At 38.3% G+C, this 16,803-nt stretch overlaps 1 protein-coding gene across 2 annotated transcripts; it reads left to right on the forward strand.

Annotated features, from left to right (window-relative positions):
* Nucleotides 1-1,471: 1,471 nt before the first annotated feature.
* On the forward strand, nucleotides 1,472-8,957 carry si:ch211-223a10.1 (uncharacterized). Of its 2 annotated transcripts, none has more exons than XM_053501487.1 (10): nucleotides 1,472-1,743; nucleotides 4,067-4,206; nucleotides 4,390-4,500; nucleotides 4,679-4,811; nucleotides 6,475-6,653; nucleotides 6,789-6,862; nucleotides 7,021-7,183; nucleotides 7,286-7,368; nucleotides 7,803-7,993; nucleotides 8,134-8,957. In XM_053501487.1, the coding sequence occupies exons 2-10, from the start codon at nucleotides 4,169-4,171 to the stop codon at nucleotides 8,587-8,589; spliced, it is 1,428 nt and encodes a 475-aa protein (XP_053357462.1). In that variant the 5' UTR covers nucleotides 1,472-1,743; nucleotides 4,067-4,168; the 3' UTR covers nucleotides 8,590-8,957. The 2 variants fall into 2 exon arrangements, with proteins under 2 accessions (XP_053357462.1, XP_053357461.1); XM_053501486.1 differs by having other exon boundaries at nucleotides 4,067-4,202.
* The last annotated feature ends 7,846 nt before the right edge of the window (nucleotides 8,958-16,803 follow it).

Genomic DNA, 16,803 nt, shown 5'->3' on the forward strand with positions numbered 1-16,803 from the left:
AGAGCAACTCCAAGCAGACAGCAAGCTCAGGATCGCACAGAGGCCCGAAGCAGGGTTACCGATACAGGTGACGTCTCTGCTGTGCCACTATTTCCCTATTCTTGTAATATCCACTGACAATGCTCAAGTACTCAAGTCCTCTGTTTAGTGAAGTAATAAGGAACCTGGAAAATAGCTTACCCTTAAGGGAAATTGGGACACTGGTTCGATCAGCTCAGACAGCTGGTAATTGGTCAAATAAGTCTGTATTTGAAATGTAACACAATGAAATACAATGTAGTTTTTTTATTACAATGTAATATAATTTGAAATACTTACTCACTCACTGTCTAAACCGCTTTATTCTGTATACAGGGTCCTGGAGCCTATCCCATGAGACTTAGGGCCCAGGCCGGCCCTATGGGGGGGGGGGGGGGGGGGGGCGGGGGCAAGAGGGGGCAGCGCCCCCTCAGGTGAATGTCTTGCCCCCTCAAATAAAAATTTTGAAATGTTGAGAAAGCACTTGTTAGTATCCTTACAAATTAAATATATTACAAGTTTATAAAATGATTTGCGGTAGTGGAAAAATCCGCCGAAAAAGGGAGACTACATAATACGGTATTAGATTTAAATCATATCTCTGTCACTCTGCTGCTGTGTGTATTATTATTCACTGGCTGTAGCGCATACACACACACACACACACACACACACTCCTCCCCTGAGCCCTCGGTAAACATCCAATCACCGTCCGTATGCAAACAAGTCAAGACGTAGCCTAACGTAGTGTCGTGTCGGAGTTCAGCGGTCAAGGAGTGGAAACACTTTAAAGAAGCTGCAGCGTTTTTTTTTGTTACAACAAGCACAGCGATGAGTCCACGTCCGCTGAATTTGACAGACTGAAGACAAATGACCGTTGTCTGAAAGACCCTTACGTAAAGCCCCGCCCCACACTGTAGTTTATGGATGAATTTGTGAAAGTTTTTCCAAAGGGAAATAGGAGACTGTTGTTGTAGAGTGGATTGGAGAGAAGAGAGCTGTTCATTTACTATAACAAAAAAACATAATATGATCTGTTCTATAGCCCATAAGAGTTATACCATCAGGAGCTTAGTCTTCAAGTGGGACACCCAAGTTGGACAGGTCTGCAGGTAGAGGCCTGACAAAGTGCAAATTTGGAATATATAAATGTATTAGGTAATAATAGATTTACACTGTGTGTAAAAATCACCCAGGTAATAGCAACAGTGAATGTTGCTATTAACATGTCTTTTTGACATGACGCCTTATTTGTTTTACAGACTATCAATGGGTGTATTTGCGTGTTTGTTTGCTTATCTACCTATTAAAGATTAGTGGTAATCATGCTAATATGTCAACGTTTATTGTGTAGACTTGTATTTTGAAGTTCGGTTAAAACGTCTATATTGGCGAACGGTAGTCACGCGGACGTGTTAGCCCAATCAGAAGCAAGGGGCGGGGCTCTGTTGAATCAAGTTCTGGTCAGGGTGTAATCGGTTCATTTCACTGTGTATATTGTGTTCCGGTGTTGATTGGTGTGGACTTGTTGCGGCTGTTGGTCGCAGACTGGGGAACACGCGGGCTTCATGGCGGATGAGTTTTATTAAATAGTTTTGTGTTTTGACTGTTGTATAATGCCGCTGGTGGCTGGAGACAGCGGTGTGTTTGAGGCGGTTCAGAGGGGAGATGGGGAACAAGTGGCGCTGCTAATGGAACTGGACCGGAGCATCCTGACACAGAGAGGTGAGTTCTGCTCCTCACAGCTGCACTCATCACTCAGGCCTCTGTGTGGCGCTCTACAAAGCGGTGCTCATCAGACCTGTGTGTGGGACATCCGCATTTACATTGCGCTCCCTTGTTGTTCTTATGTTGTTGTTGTTTTTGTTATTATTATTATTATTATTATTATTATTATTGTTGTTCTTGTTGTTCTTGATGATAAAAGTAGTTAAAGAAAGAAAAGGTTGTGCGTTGGTTATCACTGATTTTCACTTATTAACTGTTTATTAAGTCATTTATTTATATTTGATGTGTCCTATTGATTTAAATGTGCTACAGTTGTGCAGAAAAAAAAGAGAAAACAACAACAATAACAGCAGCAGCAACAACAACAACAATAAATAATCATGGTAATATTAAATGAAAAAATTGGTAATTATAACCACTTAATAACCTCTTAATAATCTTTACTGCATATGTATTGAATACTAATTACAGTTGTGCAGAACAAAAATGATGGTGTAAGATTATTGCAGAGTGCCACCACCTGTAGGATTATCGATGAATGGCAATATTTTACCAACTTAAATTATACTAATAAAAAACTATTCTGCAGTCTGTGTGCTGAAAAATAAACTGCTGCACCAAAAAAGCATAATACATAATAAAAAAGATTTTTTTATCCATCTTTTAATAAATAGATGTCCAAAGTAGAAAGGAGTAGGTATGCTTGGGTGTATTCGGTGTATTCCAATCTGTAAAGAATGAAAAATAAGGAATATTCACTATTAAGATGTAATAGGATAAGATGAGATCAGATTTGGCAGATGCTGTTCACTCCCAGGTGTTTAGAGCTAGCCATTCTGTTTACACCCAGGTGTTGTAAAATCACACCTAAATCCTATTTGCCTCTATTTACATTTACTTTTACTATTACATGGTAAACACGTTTTGTTTTGGAGAGGTACAGTAGAGACTCCATTCATCTATACTGTACGTTTCAGTGTATTACTTCTGCCTCTTTACGTACACTATGGCTCAAAAGTTTCAGATCATTTTCTTTGTTTTTTGTTTAGTGATTTATTTTCTACATTCTACAACAATACTGCTGGTCAGCTGTTCTGGAACAGTTCTTGCAAGAACAGTATTGTCAAGTGCATTTGCAAAACCCATCAAGCACCATGATGAAACTGGTTTATCTCATAAAGACCTTCTCAGAAAATAATCATTTGGTTCGTTTAGTTACCAGAGTTACAAGCCTCAAGAATCACCAATTAACAGCACCTCAGATTAGAGCCGTTATGAAAGCAGTATCAGACACATCTCAGTATCAAATAAAAAGAAACCAGGAGCGACCATGGAGTTAAAAAGCGATCCTAAACTTTTGAGCAGTTGTGTATGCTTGTCAGTAAAAACACCCCAGAAGTTTTTCCGTCTTTGGGGAGTTGGGTGGGTACGATAGCTGTCGTGTGGCTGTTTTCACCAGGGTGCAAATAGACACTCTGTAAAATGTTATTAATCTAGAAGGAAACTTTAGTGCCAGAGTGTTACAATTTACAACTCAGCATTGATATATAAAATATATGAATACAATACAACATCAGCCAAGTAAAAAAGTATTAATAAGTGGAACAATAATATTTCACAGACATTTTATATATACAATACAATATTAAACAATACTGCATGTGTAGCACTAAAAACAGTCATAACGAATCAATTCTACTCTGCACTTTACCTTCCAGCATAAAAGGAAGACGTTTTACAGTTTGTGTTTGTGGCGTTTTGTTTCATTTTAGACTGGACTTGCAGTGGCCTTGATCTTGATCAGGATAAAATGGTTACGGAAAATAGATACAGTGGAACCTCGGATTACGAGTACCACGTTTTACAAGTGTTCCGCAAGACGAGCAAAGATTTTTAATAAATTTTGACTTAATAAGATGAGCATTGTCTTGGTTTTCACACAGAGCCTGCGTGCACAAACGGAAGCACTTAGCTGTCGGAATTTATTTTTACTTTTTTAAAAGGTAAAATGCAGGTTAATTTGTTTTATTTTTACTTTATATTTTGTATTCATTATTTTTATGTATTAATTTTTTTTGGCTATAAAACAAATAATTTGAGTTTCCATTATTTCTTATGGGACAATAAAAATGTTTTTATGAGCGTTTTGGAATAGGAGCCCACTTCCGGAACGAATTATGCTTGTAATCCGAGGTTCCACTGTAAATCATTCAGTTAAGCATTTTTGTAATTGACTGTTTTTTTATTTGTTTTTATTTGTTGGGTGGAGTGTATTACACATAGTCAGTAAAAAAAAAATCTTTATTTGTTTCCTTTTCAGGGTGGGGTGGATTTACTGCCCTTCATTTTGCAGCTCTTCATGGGAATCTGCCGATAGCTGATCTCCTCCTGAACGGTGGCGCCAACACCAACATACCATGTGATGCCGGACAAACTCCATTTCACTTTGCTTGCCGGTAGGTATGTTAGCTCTACTTGATACGATGTCCATCCATTTCACATTATGTGAAGTACAGTACATGTAATGGGAGGATGTGGTATTGTATACTGTACTGTACAGCACATTTTCCATCCACGTTTATCTAGCAACTGGTGCAGTATGTACTATATATTATGATTATTTTTATTTATTTATTGTAACAGACATGGTAACGTCAAGATCATGCACAAAATGTTGCAGCATGGTGCAGACCTGCGCATTGTAGATCAGCAGGGAAAAACATCACTGCATCATGCAGTCAGTGGAGGAAGCATGTAAGTAACTCAGTGTTCTGTTTATTTTGCTTTACATTTTATGCTCATCAGTTCTGTAATCTCTGTGGTGTTCTGAGAGTTAGAAATAATCAAAGCAGCATTGTTGGGACTGAGAGTAAACACTGGCAATATCTCATAGCACTGATCCTGATTTTTTTTACTGCTGTCTGATGATCAGTGTTGCCATGCAGTACCTGTGGGAGACGAACATGTTCCGGTTCTCAGATGCTGATAACTCATTGATCACTCCACTACACATGGCAGCGTCCACGGGGAATACAGATGTGGTTAAGTACCTGCTACGAAACAACGTAAGTGTATTTAAATTGGAAAGTAACAATATATTAAATAAAAAAGTTTTGATTTCCTTTATGCCAAATTGTTTCTAGTAGAGCATGTGTTCACTAGATGACCACACTTTGTTGAATTTGTGCTGTTGTGCTGGTTATCAGCACATCTGTGATGTGTCGTAGGGACAAGGACACAGTAATTAAAAAGGAGTGAAAGCCTTTTTAAAGTCTTACATTCTTATCTGTACTATGTAGCAAAAAGGTGAGGGGAATAAACCATGGAGATGGTGGACAGTTCTGTAAATCCTGTAAGTTTCTTTTTATATTTCCACTTATTCTGACTTAGAATATCAGCTCTTTTAAGTTTTGAGGTTAAATCCCAAACAGCATTAAATTAAAAACTAGTGGACTAGCGTACATTCCCTTGTTCGACACACAAAGTACTGCCCTTGATTAGGGGTTACAGAGGGATTTATCCTGGTATGAGAAGACAGTTAGCTTTGTAGCTTGCCTTAGGTGTGAAAAACAACACAGAGACAATTCGGAATGACTTAGAAGCAATTATTAACGAGACAAAGTTTTGTTGTTTTAAGTCACAACAATATCAGATGTGTTTTCTTGCTTAAAGTGCATTTGTAACTTGTTTTGAATGTGGGCTTTGCCTGCTGCTCACTACCAGTCTACACACTACCAGTCAAATGTTTGGGCACACTTTCTAACTCCATGGTTTTTCCTGACTTTTATTTCTTTCTATATTGTAAAACAATGCTAAAGGGCATCTAAAATATGCAATTGATAATGAGATGTATCTGCTATTTATGCTCTGTAATGCCTTCATAACGGCTCAAATCTGAGGTGCTGTTAATTGGTGATTTTTGAGGCTGGTAACTCTAAATGAACTTCTCCTTTGCAGCAGAGGGACGTTTTGGTCTTACTTTCCTGGGAAGGTCTTCACAAGAGCCGGTTTCATCATGGTGCTTGATGGGTTTTGCAAATGCACTTGATAATACTGTTCTGGCAAGAACTGTTCTGCGTCTTAAAAGAACAACTGCCTCTTGTTGCTGTTACTTCTTACCTAATGCTATATATGTTATTTCATAATTTTTAATAAATACAGTATTGTTCTAAAACATAAAAAAATAAATCCAAACTTGTATCTAAACTTTTGACTGGTACTGTCAAAAGGAATGGAACAAATTTTAAAACATTAATATTGCCTCAGGTTATTGCATTCCAAAGGTAAGTTATGGTAAATCTGATAAGCCCGTTGTAATTGTGCAATCATTTTATTATAGCATAGTCAGCGATGTAGCATGTACACATGCACACTGCGCAGATGTAAAACAACCAAGTCACATGTTCACAAATGGAGAATGGTTTGTAAATACAGATTTGTCAGTTTGGAAAAAATGTTATCACAAAATATATTTGATTTATGTGACTCCTATCACATAAATCCTATATAGAAATGCTTAAATTTTAAGTAAAATTAAAAAAAAAGAGAGAAAGAGAAGTGCGGGGAAAAAGAATAAAAAAAGAAAAGTGTAATAAGGGCCATCATGACGTACTCCCTACATATATATAGGTGTGTGTGTGTGTGTATATATATATATATATATATATATATATATATATATATATTTTTTTTTTTTTTTACATTTATTTTTTCTCTCTACTTAACCAGAGATGTTTGTCAGATGCAGTTGACCACCAGGGGGCAACAGCGCTACATGTGGCTGCTGAAAAAGGTGCGATTGATGTCTGCTGGCTAATACTGCGCAGCACAGGACTCCACATTTTACATATGAAGAACCACGCTGGACTTACACCTGTGGATCTTTGCAGTCGTGGAACAACTTTTAGGTGTGTTTATCACCATTGTTCAGTATTAATTATGTTAAGTACTTTTGAGCAGAGAACCTATGAGCTACAAGAAATAAATTTGCACCTTTTTTCTATTTGTCTTTTTCAATTTGTATATCAATCTTTATATTTCAGACATCAGCAGCTCTCCAAAATGTTAACACAGTTCATCAATATACCTAGGAATCAGAAACCCAAAGAATCGTATGGTAACTTTAATCACTTCCCCGTTCACACTCACATTAACACACACACACACACACACACACACACACACACACACACACACAAAATACAGTACACCTGAGTATGTGTGAATTTCTACTCTGATAGATACCATGTTTTTTTTTATATATTTTCAATACAGTGATGTTCTACTGGATGCTTTTCTTCCCGAGCATCAGTGGGGCAGTGGTTCTGCTCATAGCTGCAGCCCTAGGAGAACATGGAGGCTTGCTCTGTGGGCTGTTCTTTCCCTTGCTGGCAAAAGTCACCTTGTCTCAGTACCACAGAATTAGTGACTATCAGAGGTCAGAGGGTTATGTTACAATCTTGTGCTATTGTGCTATTTGATTATCATGTATTTGGACCTAATTTTTTTCCTTAATCTTTTTTTTATCTTCTTCATTTAGGTTACCAAATCCCGTCTATCTTGGCACTTTGACTGCAGCCATATTTCATACCTTAGTGTGCTTCTACTATAGAATTCTGCCTAATATCCTTCACTGGCAAAAGCTCATATAAACTGCAATGAAAGAGTATTTGCCCTTACTTATTTTTTCTTTTTTTTATTATTATTACCATTGGTGTTATTTGATTTTTAAAGGATTTGGATAGATTTATTCTTTTAATAAATGAAAACATAATTTTATCACTAAATGCATTTTGTATTTACTCTGGTTATCTTTGTGCAATATTAACATTTGTTTGATGATCTGAATTAATTTATGTGTGACAAATGTCCCCCAAATAATTAATTAATTGGGGGTGAAAGTGGCAAATACTTTTTTCATGGCATTGTACTGTGTGTATATATATATATATATATATATATATATATATATATATATACTGTACATACAAACTACATTAAAAGGTGTTTTGATTGTTCTGATTCACACTACATTAAGGTTGCCCTTGACCTATTACATATTTGGCCAGCTTATGCTTTCTTAAATGTTTCGGTTCTCCATGTCTCTGTGCTTCTCTGGCTTTTTTGGAAACTTCTAACCCAAGATCCAGGCCGACTGCAGGCATCTGATGCAGATCCTGGATTCTCCAGCATAGCGGACTTGGTGGAGTCTAATCAGAATCCCGGACGATTTTGTATTTACTGCGAGGTGAGAAAATTATATAGCAGATGTATGGTGTTGTTTTTTTGTTTTTTTTTTAAAAAAAAAATTGTTTTTCTTAATCAGATATTACTAAATCTATTACATTGATTTCTCCTGTCTCATTCTATTCCTTTACATAATTTTAGCTGTTCCAAGTTGCCAGCTGCAAGCACTGTCGTCTGTGTGATATTTGTGTCATGGATTATGACCACCACTGCCTTTTCCTAAACCGCTGTGTGGGCCAGAGCAACCACCGTGTCTTCTTACTGTTTGTTCTTGCCATGATGGTGGCCCAGCTCTTCTTCGTCAGCACTGCTGTGTATTACCTTCACTGGAGGTTGGAGGTGGAGGAGAGCTGGAGATCAGTAGCAATGAGGGAAGCATGGGTGCTCTTGCTTCTTGCAATCAATGGCTTCGCTTTCCTGTGGGAGACCTGGTTGCTCTCTGAGCAGTTGAGTGCCATCTCTACTGGAACCACAACGTATTTCAGACAGTCTCGGCATAAGAAGTCTTCTTTGAGCAAGCGTGTGTCCACAGTTCTTATGTTCCTGGTTGAAGGGAAGAATTTTAGGAGTCAAAATCAAAATGCTTTTGATGTTTAGTTGTCATACACTTTACATTATATATAGATGGTTGCTTTACGATTTAATTTTTGTTAGCTTGGAGTTTAAGACATTTGACTCTGGATCAGGTCACACGTTTATACCCCATATCACCGAGCAACTGTTTGTTCCTTTGCAGGAACTTAACCCTCACCTGCTCAGAGGTATAATGAGATAAATGTAAGTCGCTCTAAATAAGGGTGTCTGCCAAATGCCATAAATATTATTGGTGCAGTGCTTTTTTTTTTTTTTTTAAATAACTTGAACCAGTATCACTGTGTGCTTCTTAAAGTGCTTCTTAATCGTGTCAATGTTCAGTACAGCAAAGTTTTCATGTTGGACAAATAATTAGAAATTTTTAATCCTTTCACTGGATCATTTATTTCATTTAAATTAATTTTAGACAGATCAAACACCATTTCAAATATTTTATACAATATATGATAACTGTCTTATATGGCCACTTTAAAGTCTCATTTGTCCTTCTGGTTATGACATTACTGACAGCTATGCATTTTGTCACCAACCAGTGGAAAGGAATCATTGTAGCATCAAGACTGATCAGACATTATTAAAAATCAACACAGCAGTAACAATTAAAGTGAACACTTAGTGTATGTTAGGCATGTAATGCAGGTGGTATTTTATGTATCCATTTAGTGCTATAACTGTTCCAGAGTGTATCTGTATTAAGATCTATACCCAATGTGGTCATGGCCTAAATTATAGTTTTTTTTTTTTCCGGGATCATAAAAAAAAAAAAGTGGTAGACATATCAGAAACATACACATTCATTTCAAAGCAGAAGCACAATCCATAAAATCCAGCATATACAGGTCATGTTGATGTTCACATCAAACATCAGAATGAGGATAAATGTGATCTCAGTGGCATGGATCGCCTGGGATTTTCACGCACAATAGGCTAGTGTTCACACAGAAAAGCAGGAAAAACAAAAAACATCCAGCGAGCAGCAGTTCTGTGGATAAAAACATTTTGTTGATGATAGATCAAAGGAGAATGATCAGCCTGGATCGAGCTGTTTGGAAAAGCTACACTGGCTCAAATAACCACTCTTCACAACCTTGGTGAGCAGTAAAGCATATCAGAATGCACAACACTTTGGGCAAATGAGCTACAGCTGCAAAATATCCCATTAGTTTCCATTCTTGTCAACCAAAATCAGATATCTGAGACTGCATTGAACTCTGTAGGCTCTGTACCGTAAGTATCTGTCTCCACTGTAGCTTCATGTATCTATTCTTGTCTGGCAGGTATTCCTGTATACAAACATAATGCAGAAAAGACACATCTGTCTGTGAAAACTGTCTCCACAATCATTTACCAACACCACTTGCATATTACAGGTATTCGGCTGGGAGTTATTGCCACATTCCCTGTTACAATCTTGACCTTACTCCAAGAACAACGTCTTGAACAATGCCATTTCCACAGGTTGGGGCTACTAAAGGAATTCCTGGGAAGCCAGCATGTCAGACATGAAGGGCGCAGTTTAATCATGGCTCCGGCATACTAGGAAAACTTTCTACCTTGATGGTATTTAATCACTAGTGATTAGGGGGGGAGGGGTAGTGTAATTTTGCTCTGATAATTGTTCTGTAAAATAAAAAAAGTCTCAGTTTGATCATGTTTTTGTTTGTTTATTAACTTGTTCATGTGACAAATTGGAAAGCATGAATTTTCTGTGGCCTCTCAATATATACAGTATCTGATCATGACATTTATATTATACACAACCTCAATAATAAGACAACAGATCTGTCTATCCTTATATCAAACAAATAATTGTAGCAGACTGATGAGCACTGATGTAAGCATTAATCTAAACAAAGGCAGTTCATTTGATTTAACTGTCAAAAAGTGTTTTGAGTTGATAAGAATGTGTGTTGTTTCTTGTATTAAATATGAGGGTGCTCTGCTAGAGCACTAGCAATGCCTTCATGTTTCATCATCTTCTGCATAGTCTGTGTTTGCTCTGATCCTAATTTGTGATTGATTTTCTTGTGGTAATGCCAGTCGGTAAAGGAACATGAATCTGCTGGGTTGAGAAAGATGGCCATGGATAATTACATTTTGTTGCTGCTCTGACATGGGCGTTGTCACTGTCTGCATCCACCCTTATCCCTCCCTCTTTGTCTTCTCAGTGCAGATATCAGAGCAAATGCATTTTACTGTAGTTACTAATCTCTGAGCACGTGCATTTGGCGCTTTAAATCAATCTGTTTCAACATGTCGCCTGAGGCGGTCATTATGAAAAAGCTGTCATTGTAACCAACTGTAAAATAATTAGTAATATTTATTTAAATATTTTAAAATGATTAAATATTTAGGAAAATAGAGCCACCTCAATGCTCCAGGGTGCCCAGTACATTCCTAAGCCTGAGTTACTATCTGTTTGGACATCTGTTTCAGTTACCTTTGGATTCTCAGGTTTCTTTCCACTTCCCAAGGACACGCCAGTAGGTTGAGTGGCTATGCTAAATTGTCCCTAGGTGTGAATGTGTGTGAATCTACTGTAGTGTATGTGTGCATGTTGGGCTGTGATCACTTGGTACAGTAACCCATACAGGGTGTATTCACACCTGTATGATCCAAATCCAGTCATCCTGACAAGGAGAATCAGTGTGAGGTCTTTTTGAAGCCTTGCGCAGCCTCACTTCTATGAATTCCAATGTCATTAAGTATTACTACAGTTATAATTTAATTTGCAAGCTTGTCAGTTAGGTATGTTCCAACATGTAAATGCGCTGCAGGAGTTTTTTGATTCCACGTGTCAGCCGACTGCTGTTACAGGTATAGAATTTCTCTTTTAAGAAGTCCATGATTCAAATCACAATTGCTACAGGGGCCAATTAAGCGCCCCAAAAAGTCCTATAGACTTAACATTGAGACCAACTTTGACGGGTTGTAGCGCAGAGCAAGAATTTTGTAGAAAGATAAAATTTACCACATTCATAGGTGAAGTATAGTATAGGTCAAGTATAGGTTTGCAAGCTGTGTCAGAACATACCCCGCAAGAAGGTATAAGTTGTACCCCTGGGGCACAAGATACGCCCAAATTTGCCCTATTGACATATGATCCCATAGGCTTAACATAAAGACCAAATTTGATGGGTAGTGCAGAACAAGAATTTTGTAGAAGTCTTAAATTTACCACATGTACTGTACAGTAAAAAGGTTTGCAAACTGTGTCAGAACATACCCTGCAGGAGGGTATAAGTTTTACGACCGGGACACAAGAGGTCCGCAAATTATAATGGGGATTTTGGTGCATAACTATTCCCGTACCATTTGTTGTAGACCCAAGAAAGAGGTGGCAAGTTGTGCAGCTTATTCGGGAATGGGGTGGTATGACTCTCATAGAGAGGTGGGAGAGGGCAATGGTATCACCCTAAAAATCCCATAGATTTAATAATCTATGGGAGGCGAAGCAGTGCTATGGAAGGAAATGAGAGTCACAGCTCTAACAGAGTGACTCTAGGAGCCTGTGGCAGGGACTCAGGACAATAAGGACTACAAAGCACCAGCATCCAGTATGACGAACGCGGACATGATTTTGGCAGACACATTCTATGCTCGCTTCGAGGCTGCAGCTATAGACGCTAGCGATGCTAATGACGCCATTGGCTGCAGACAGGAAGACACTGCCAGCACCAGAAACACGTTCATCATCTCCGAGCATGACATGAGGACAGTGAACTTCAGGAGAGTGAACAACAGGAAAGCAGCAGGACCAGACAGCATTTCAGGTTGAGCCCTTAGAGACTGGGCAGACCAACTAGCACCTGTTTTCACAGAGATATTCAACATCTTTTTATCTCAGTCGGTGATCCCCACATGCTTTAAGTAGTCCATCATTGTTCCTGTTATAAAGGGACCCCATCCTGCTTCCCTCAATGACTATTGTCCTGTAGCCCTCCCCTCAGTAGTGATGAAGTGCTTTGAATGGCTGGTCAGAGATTTTCTTTACTATCTGACACACTGGATCCACTGCAGTTTGCATACTTCCCGAAATCCTCTACGGATGGTGCCATCTCCTCCACACATTACTCACTCACCTGGACACTAGGAAGGGAAATTATGTTAAAATGCCCTTTGTCGAGTACAGCTCAGCATTTAATAGCATAATCCCCTCCACACTCACCACCAAGCTGGAGCACCTGGGACCTGGCTCATCTCTGTGTCAGTGGATCTCCAACTTCCTAACTGGCAGACCACAGGCAGTAATGATGGGTAGACAAGTTTCAGCCACCTTCACTCTCAGCACTGGATCCCTCCAGGGTTGTGTTCTGAGCCCCCTGCTGTACTCTTTGTCCTCCTATGACTACGCAGCCACTACAAACTCCACCACCATCATTAAGTTTGTTGACAACACTGTCGTGGTTGGCCTGATCTTTGACAATGATAAGACGGCCTACCTGGAGAAAGTTGAAAATCTGGGGAACTGGTGCCAGAGGAACAATCTCTTCCTAAACATCAGCAAGACAAAGGATTTGATAGTGGTCACTTGTACTAAGCAGGAGAGGAACTACCAGAACCCCACCATCAACAAGAGCGAGAGAGTGGACAGTTTCCGATACCTCGGTGTTCACAGCACGCAGGACCTGTCATGGTCCTGTCACATCAACACCATGGTGAAAAAGGCCTTTGCCCTCTTAGGAACTTCTACTCCTGCACCATAGAGAGCGTCCTGACGGGAAACATCTCAACCTGGTTCAGGAGCAGCACCATGCAGGACAGGCGAGCCCGACAGAGGGTGGTTCACACAGCTAAACGCATCATCTGTACCAAGCTCCCTGACTTTCAATCGATCTATAACGAGCGGTGCTGGACCAAGGCCAGGTAGATAGTGAAAGACCTTAGCCTCCCAACAATGGACTGTTCTCTCTGTTGCGGTCAGAAAGGCGCTTCCGCTCCCTGAAGGCCAACACAGAGAGATTGAGGAGGAGCTTCTTCCCGCAGGCTATACGAGCTCTCAATCACAACACCACACAGGACCTAACACTCACACGCTTGCACATTTTCCACACCACAGGACTGCAAACTTTTACTTTTTACTAGGACACACACATACGTTTACACATGGGACATTTGCACATTTTGCAAACTGTGAACTTGAACTGCAATCTTGCACATTATCTTGACAATAACTGGACACGGTTCTACACTGCACCACATTACATTTCTATTATATTTAATTTTACTATATATATTTTTTGTTTTTATTATTTATTCTTTAACTTCTTTATATTTCTCTCTTATTGTAATATTTCATTTTTATTCTTATTGCTGTATATTATGTAAATAAAAAAAAAACTTAAGTTTTAAAAAAAGTTTTCAATTTTTTTACGTTTTTCTCTTATTTTTTGTAATATTGAGGTCAACAGCGGTCGTATAAGCATTTCACTTCTTATTATACTGTGTATGTGATGAATAAAATTTTAATTTGAGTTTTATTTGAATTTGATAATGAAATTTTTTTTGACGGATTCTAGCATAGAGCTAGAATTTCATAGAAAGATAAAATTTACCACATTTTACCCTGCACAGGGTTATTAGTTTTACCCCTGGGGCATGACAGGCAACCAAATTTGCCCTTTTGACTTATATTGGGGGAAAAAATCCCATAGACTTAACATTGTGACCAACTTAGACAGATTCAAGCACAGAGCACGAATATTGTAGAAACATAAAATTTACCACATTTGAAGAGGCTTGCAAGCTATGATAAAGTATACCCTGCACAAGGGTATTAGTTTTACCCCCGAGGCAGTAAGAGATGCCCAAATTTGTCCCGTTGATTTATAATGGAGATTTTGTCGCGTAACTAGTCCTGCACCATTTGTCGTAGACACATGAAAGAGGTGTCAAATCGTTCGGTTTATTCGGGAATGGGGGGCTTGACTTGACTTTTCTAAGGGGTGGGTAGCAGAATGCCCCAGCAGGGGGCAATTATTATACAATTGTTCCATAGGAACTTTGAAACTGAATTTAACTGTGGCTCCCACTGTCATAGAGACACAGGGGAGGGCTCATTTAACCCAGGCAACCAATCAGTCTTTTGTATTTACCAAGATGCTCATAAGCCACGGCCCCAAGCAACCTCATTAGCATGCTTGAATGCTAAAGGGATGCTTAAACATTATCATGTTGCTAGCTTGATGCTAATTATATTAGCATGTTGCTAGCATGACAAGCATGTTGCTAGCATGACTCCACTGTTTTTGCCACAGCAAGCACCAATTACAGTTTTTTCAGAAAATGTAAGTGCTTTTCTTCAGAAAGTAAGTGCTTATTCTGTTTCTGTCTATACATTGACTATATTTAAGGGCATAAATGTTTGGAATGCTGTTGTGCCAGTTTTTGTGATTCAGTGAAGATTTCTAAAAGGATGTCTGTGGATAAATTACATGTTTGGAAAACGGAAAAAGTTTTAAATGTGAATGTGCATCCTTTTCACATTTCTTAGATTGTGTGAACTGTAGATACATGTTGGTGCAAGAGCTTACCCTGATCAGCTATGACATAAAGACCACCAAGTAAATTAAATTGAACTATATACTAGCAAAGTAGTGACAGGATCATGGGCACCCAAGGCTCAACCATGCTTGTGGGCACCAAAGGTTAGCCTGTCCTATATGATCCCACAGAAAAGCACAAATTGCAGAAAAATGTCAGTGTTGGCCACAATAGAAAAGCACCGGAACACCTAGTTCATTACAGCCCACCCTGCATGGGGCCCAATAAGCAATGACCTAAAGGCTGCTGACCTGGCCTTTAAACTCCCCAGATCCCAATCTGATCAAGCACCCATGGAATAGAGATGATCCACAGATTTCCCATCATGAAACTGACAAAAAGGATCCACTGTCAACCTGGTGCTGAACACCACAGTTCACCCCTAGAGGCCCTGTGGAAAAATGGCCCATGGGGTCAAAGCCACCTTGGATGAATAGGGGCAAATAAAAAAAAAGTTTTTTGTATGTTTTTGCTTTACCTATTTTTACTGTTATGGCTGATCGGTGTGCTCAGTCTGTGATTATTGAGTTATTTGTTATTTTATTGGTTAAGCAGGTGTCAAAGCTGGTTGCTATGATAAGGAAAATATAGTTATATATTACAGAAACACATTTCAGACTTCAAAAAATAGCTAAAAGGTTAAACAACAGCAGAGTGTAGACAATGTAGGTAATATATAGATGTCATAATTTAACCAAAAACATATTCTATATATTTGTGTGTTTGTGTTTGTGTGTGTGTGTGTGTGTGTGTGTGTATGTGTGTGAATTTATTTTCTACATTTAAGAACACTACTTGATTTTTTTTTTTCAAAACTATGAAATAATGCTACATATGGCATTAGATAATTAAGTAACAAAAACAGTAGTTCAATATGACAAAGTGCATTTGCAAAACCTATCAAGCACCGTGATAATACTGGCTCTCATGAAGACTTTCACGGACAATTTACTGTACACCACCTCTGATTCGAGCGGTTAAAGTAAAATAGTTGTTAGGTTTTACTAACCTTGCTGGAGAATATGAGTTCTTCTGGTAACTTTTTTACACTTGCTCCTTTCTATTCTTATGCAAATCCAAGGAGCGTACATTAGGTTTTTTGTTTCCATCTAAAAACTGGTCTGTCTTGTACTATATATTTTTTTCTTTACAGCCATGCATATATTCTCATGTAATGTTATTTAATTTATTAATTTATTAAAAGTTATATACTGCATGTAAATACTGAATGATTTTGTACATAATTATGCTGCAGACATGATAAACATATATAACAAAATGAGTACGGCATATAATATGGTGTCTAAGACTTTTGCACAATACTGTATATATACAGTATATATATTAAAAAAATACTGTACACATACAAAAAATAGGTAGGAATTCAATTTAATATACTGTAGCCAGACATAAAATTAACTTTCAAAGTGTTAATTGCACCTTTCACATTTAGCAATAAATAAAGATACAGTATATACCTGTCCTGTTTTTATTTAGTGCAATACCTTCCCTTTCAACCATTCCATTCCTCTCTTGTGAAAAATCCCTGCATAGAAGACAGTAAGGGAAATGTTAGTATTACTTACAGTGTTATTTAAGCATTGCCATTTTCACTTCTGTGTTAGCAAGGCGACACTTCCTTTCTTCTCATTCTCAAGCAATGATTTTGCTTTG

This window comes from Clarias gariepinus, chromosome 8 (assembly GCF_024256425.1).
Source record: "Clarias gariepinus isolate MV-2021 ecotype Netherlands chromosome 8, CGAR_prim_01v2, whole genome shotgun sequence".
Taxonomy (NCBI): Eukaryota; Metazoa; Chordata; class Actinopteri; order Siluriformes; family Clariidae; genus Clarias; species Clarias gariepinus.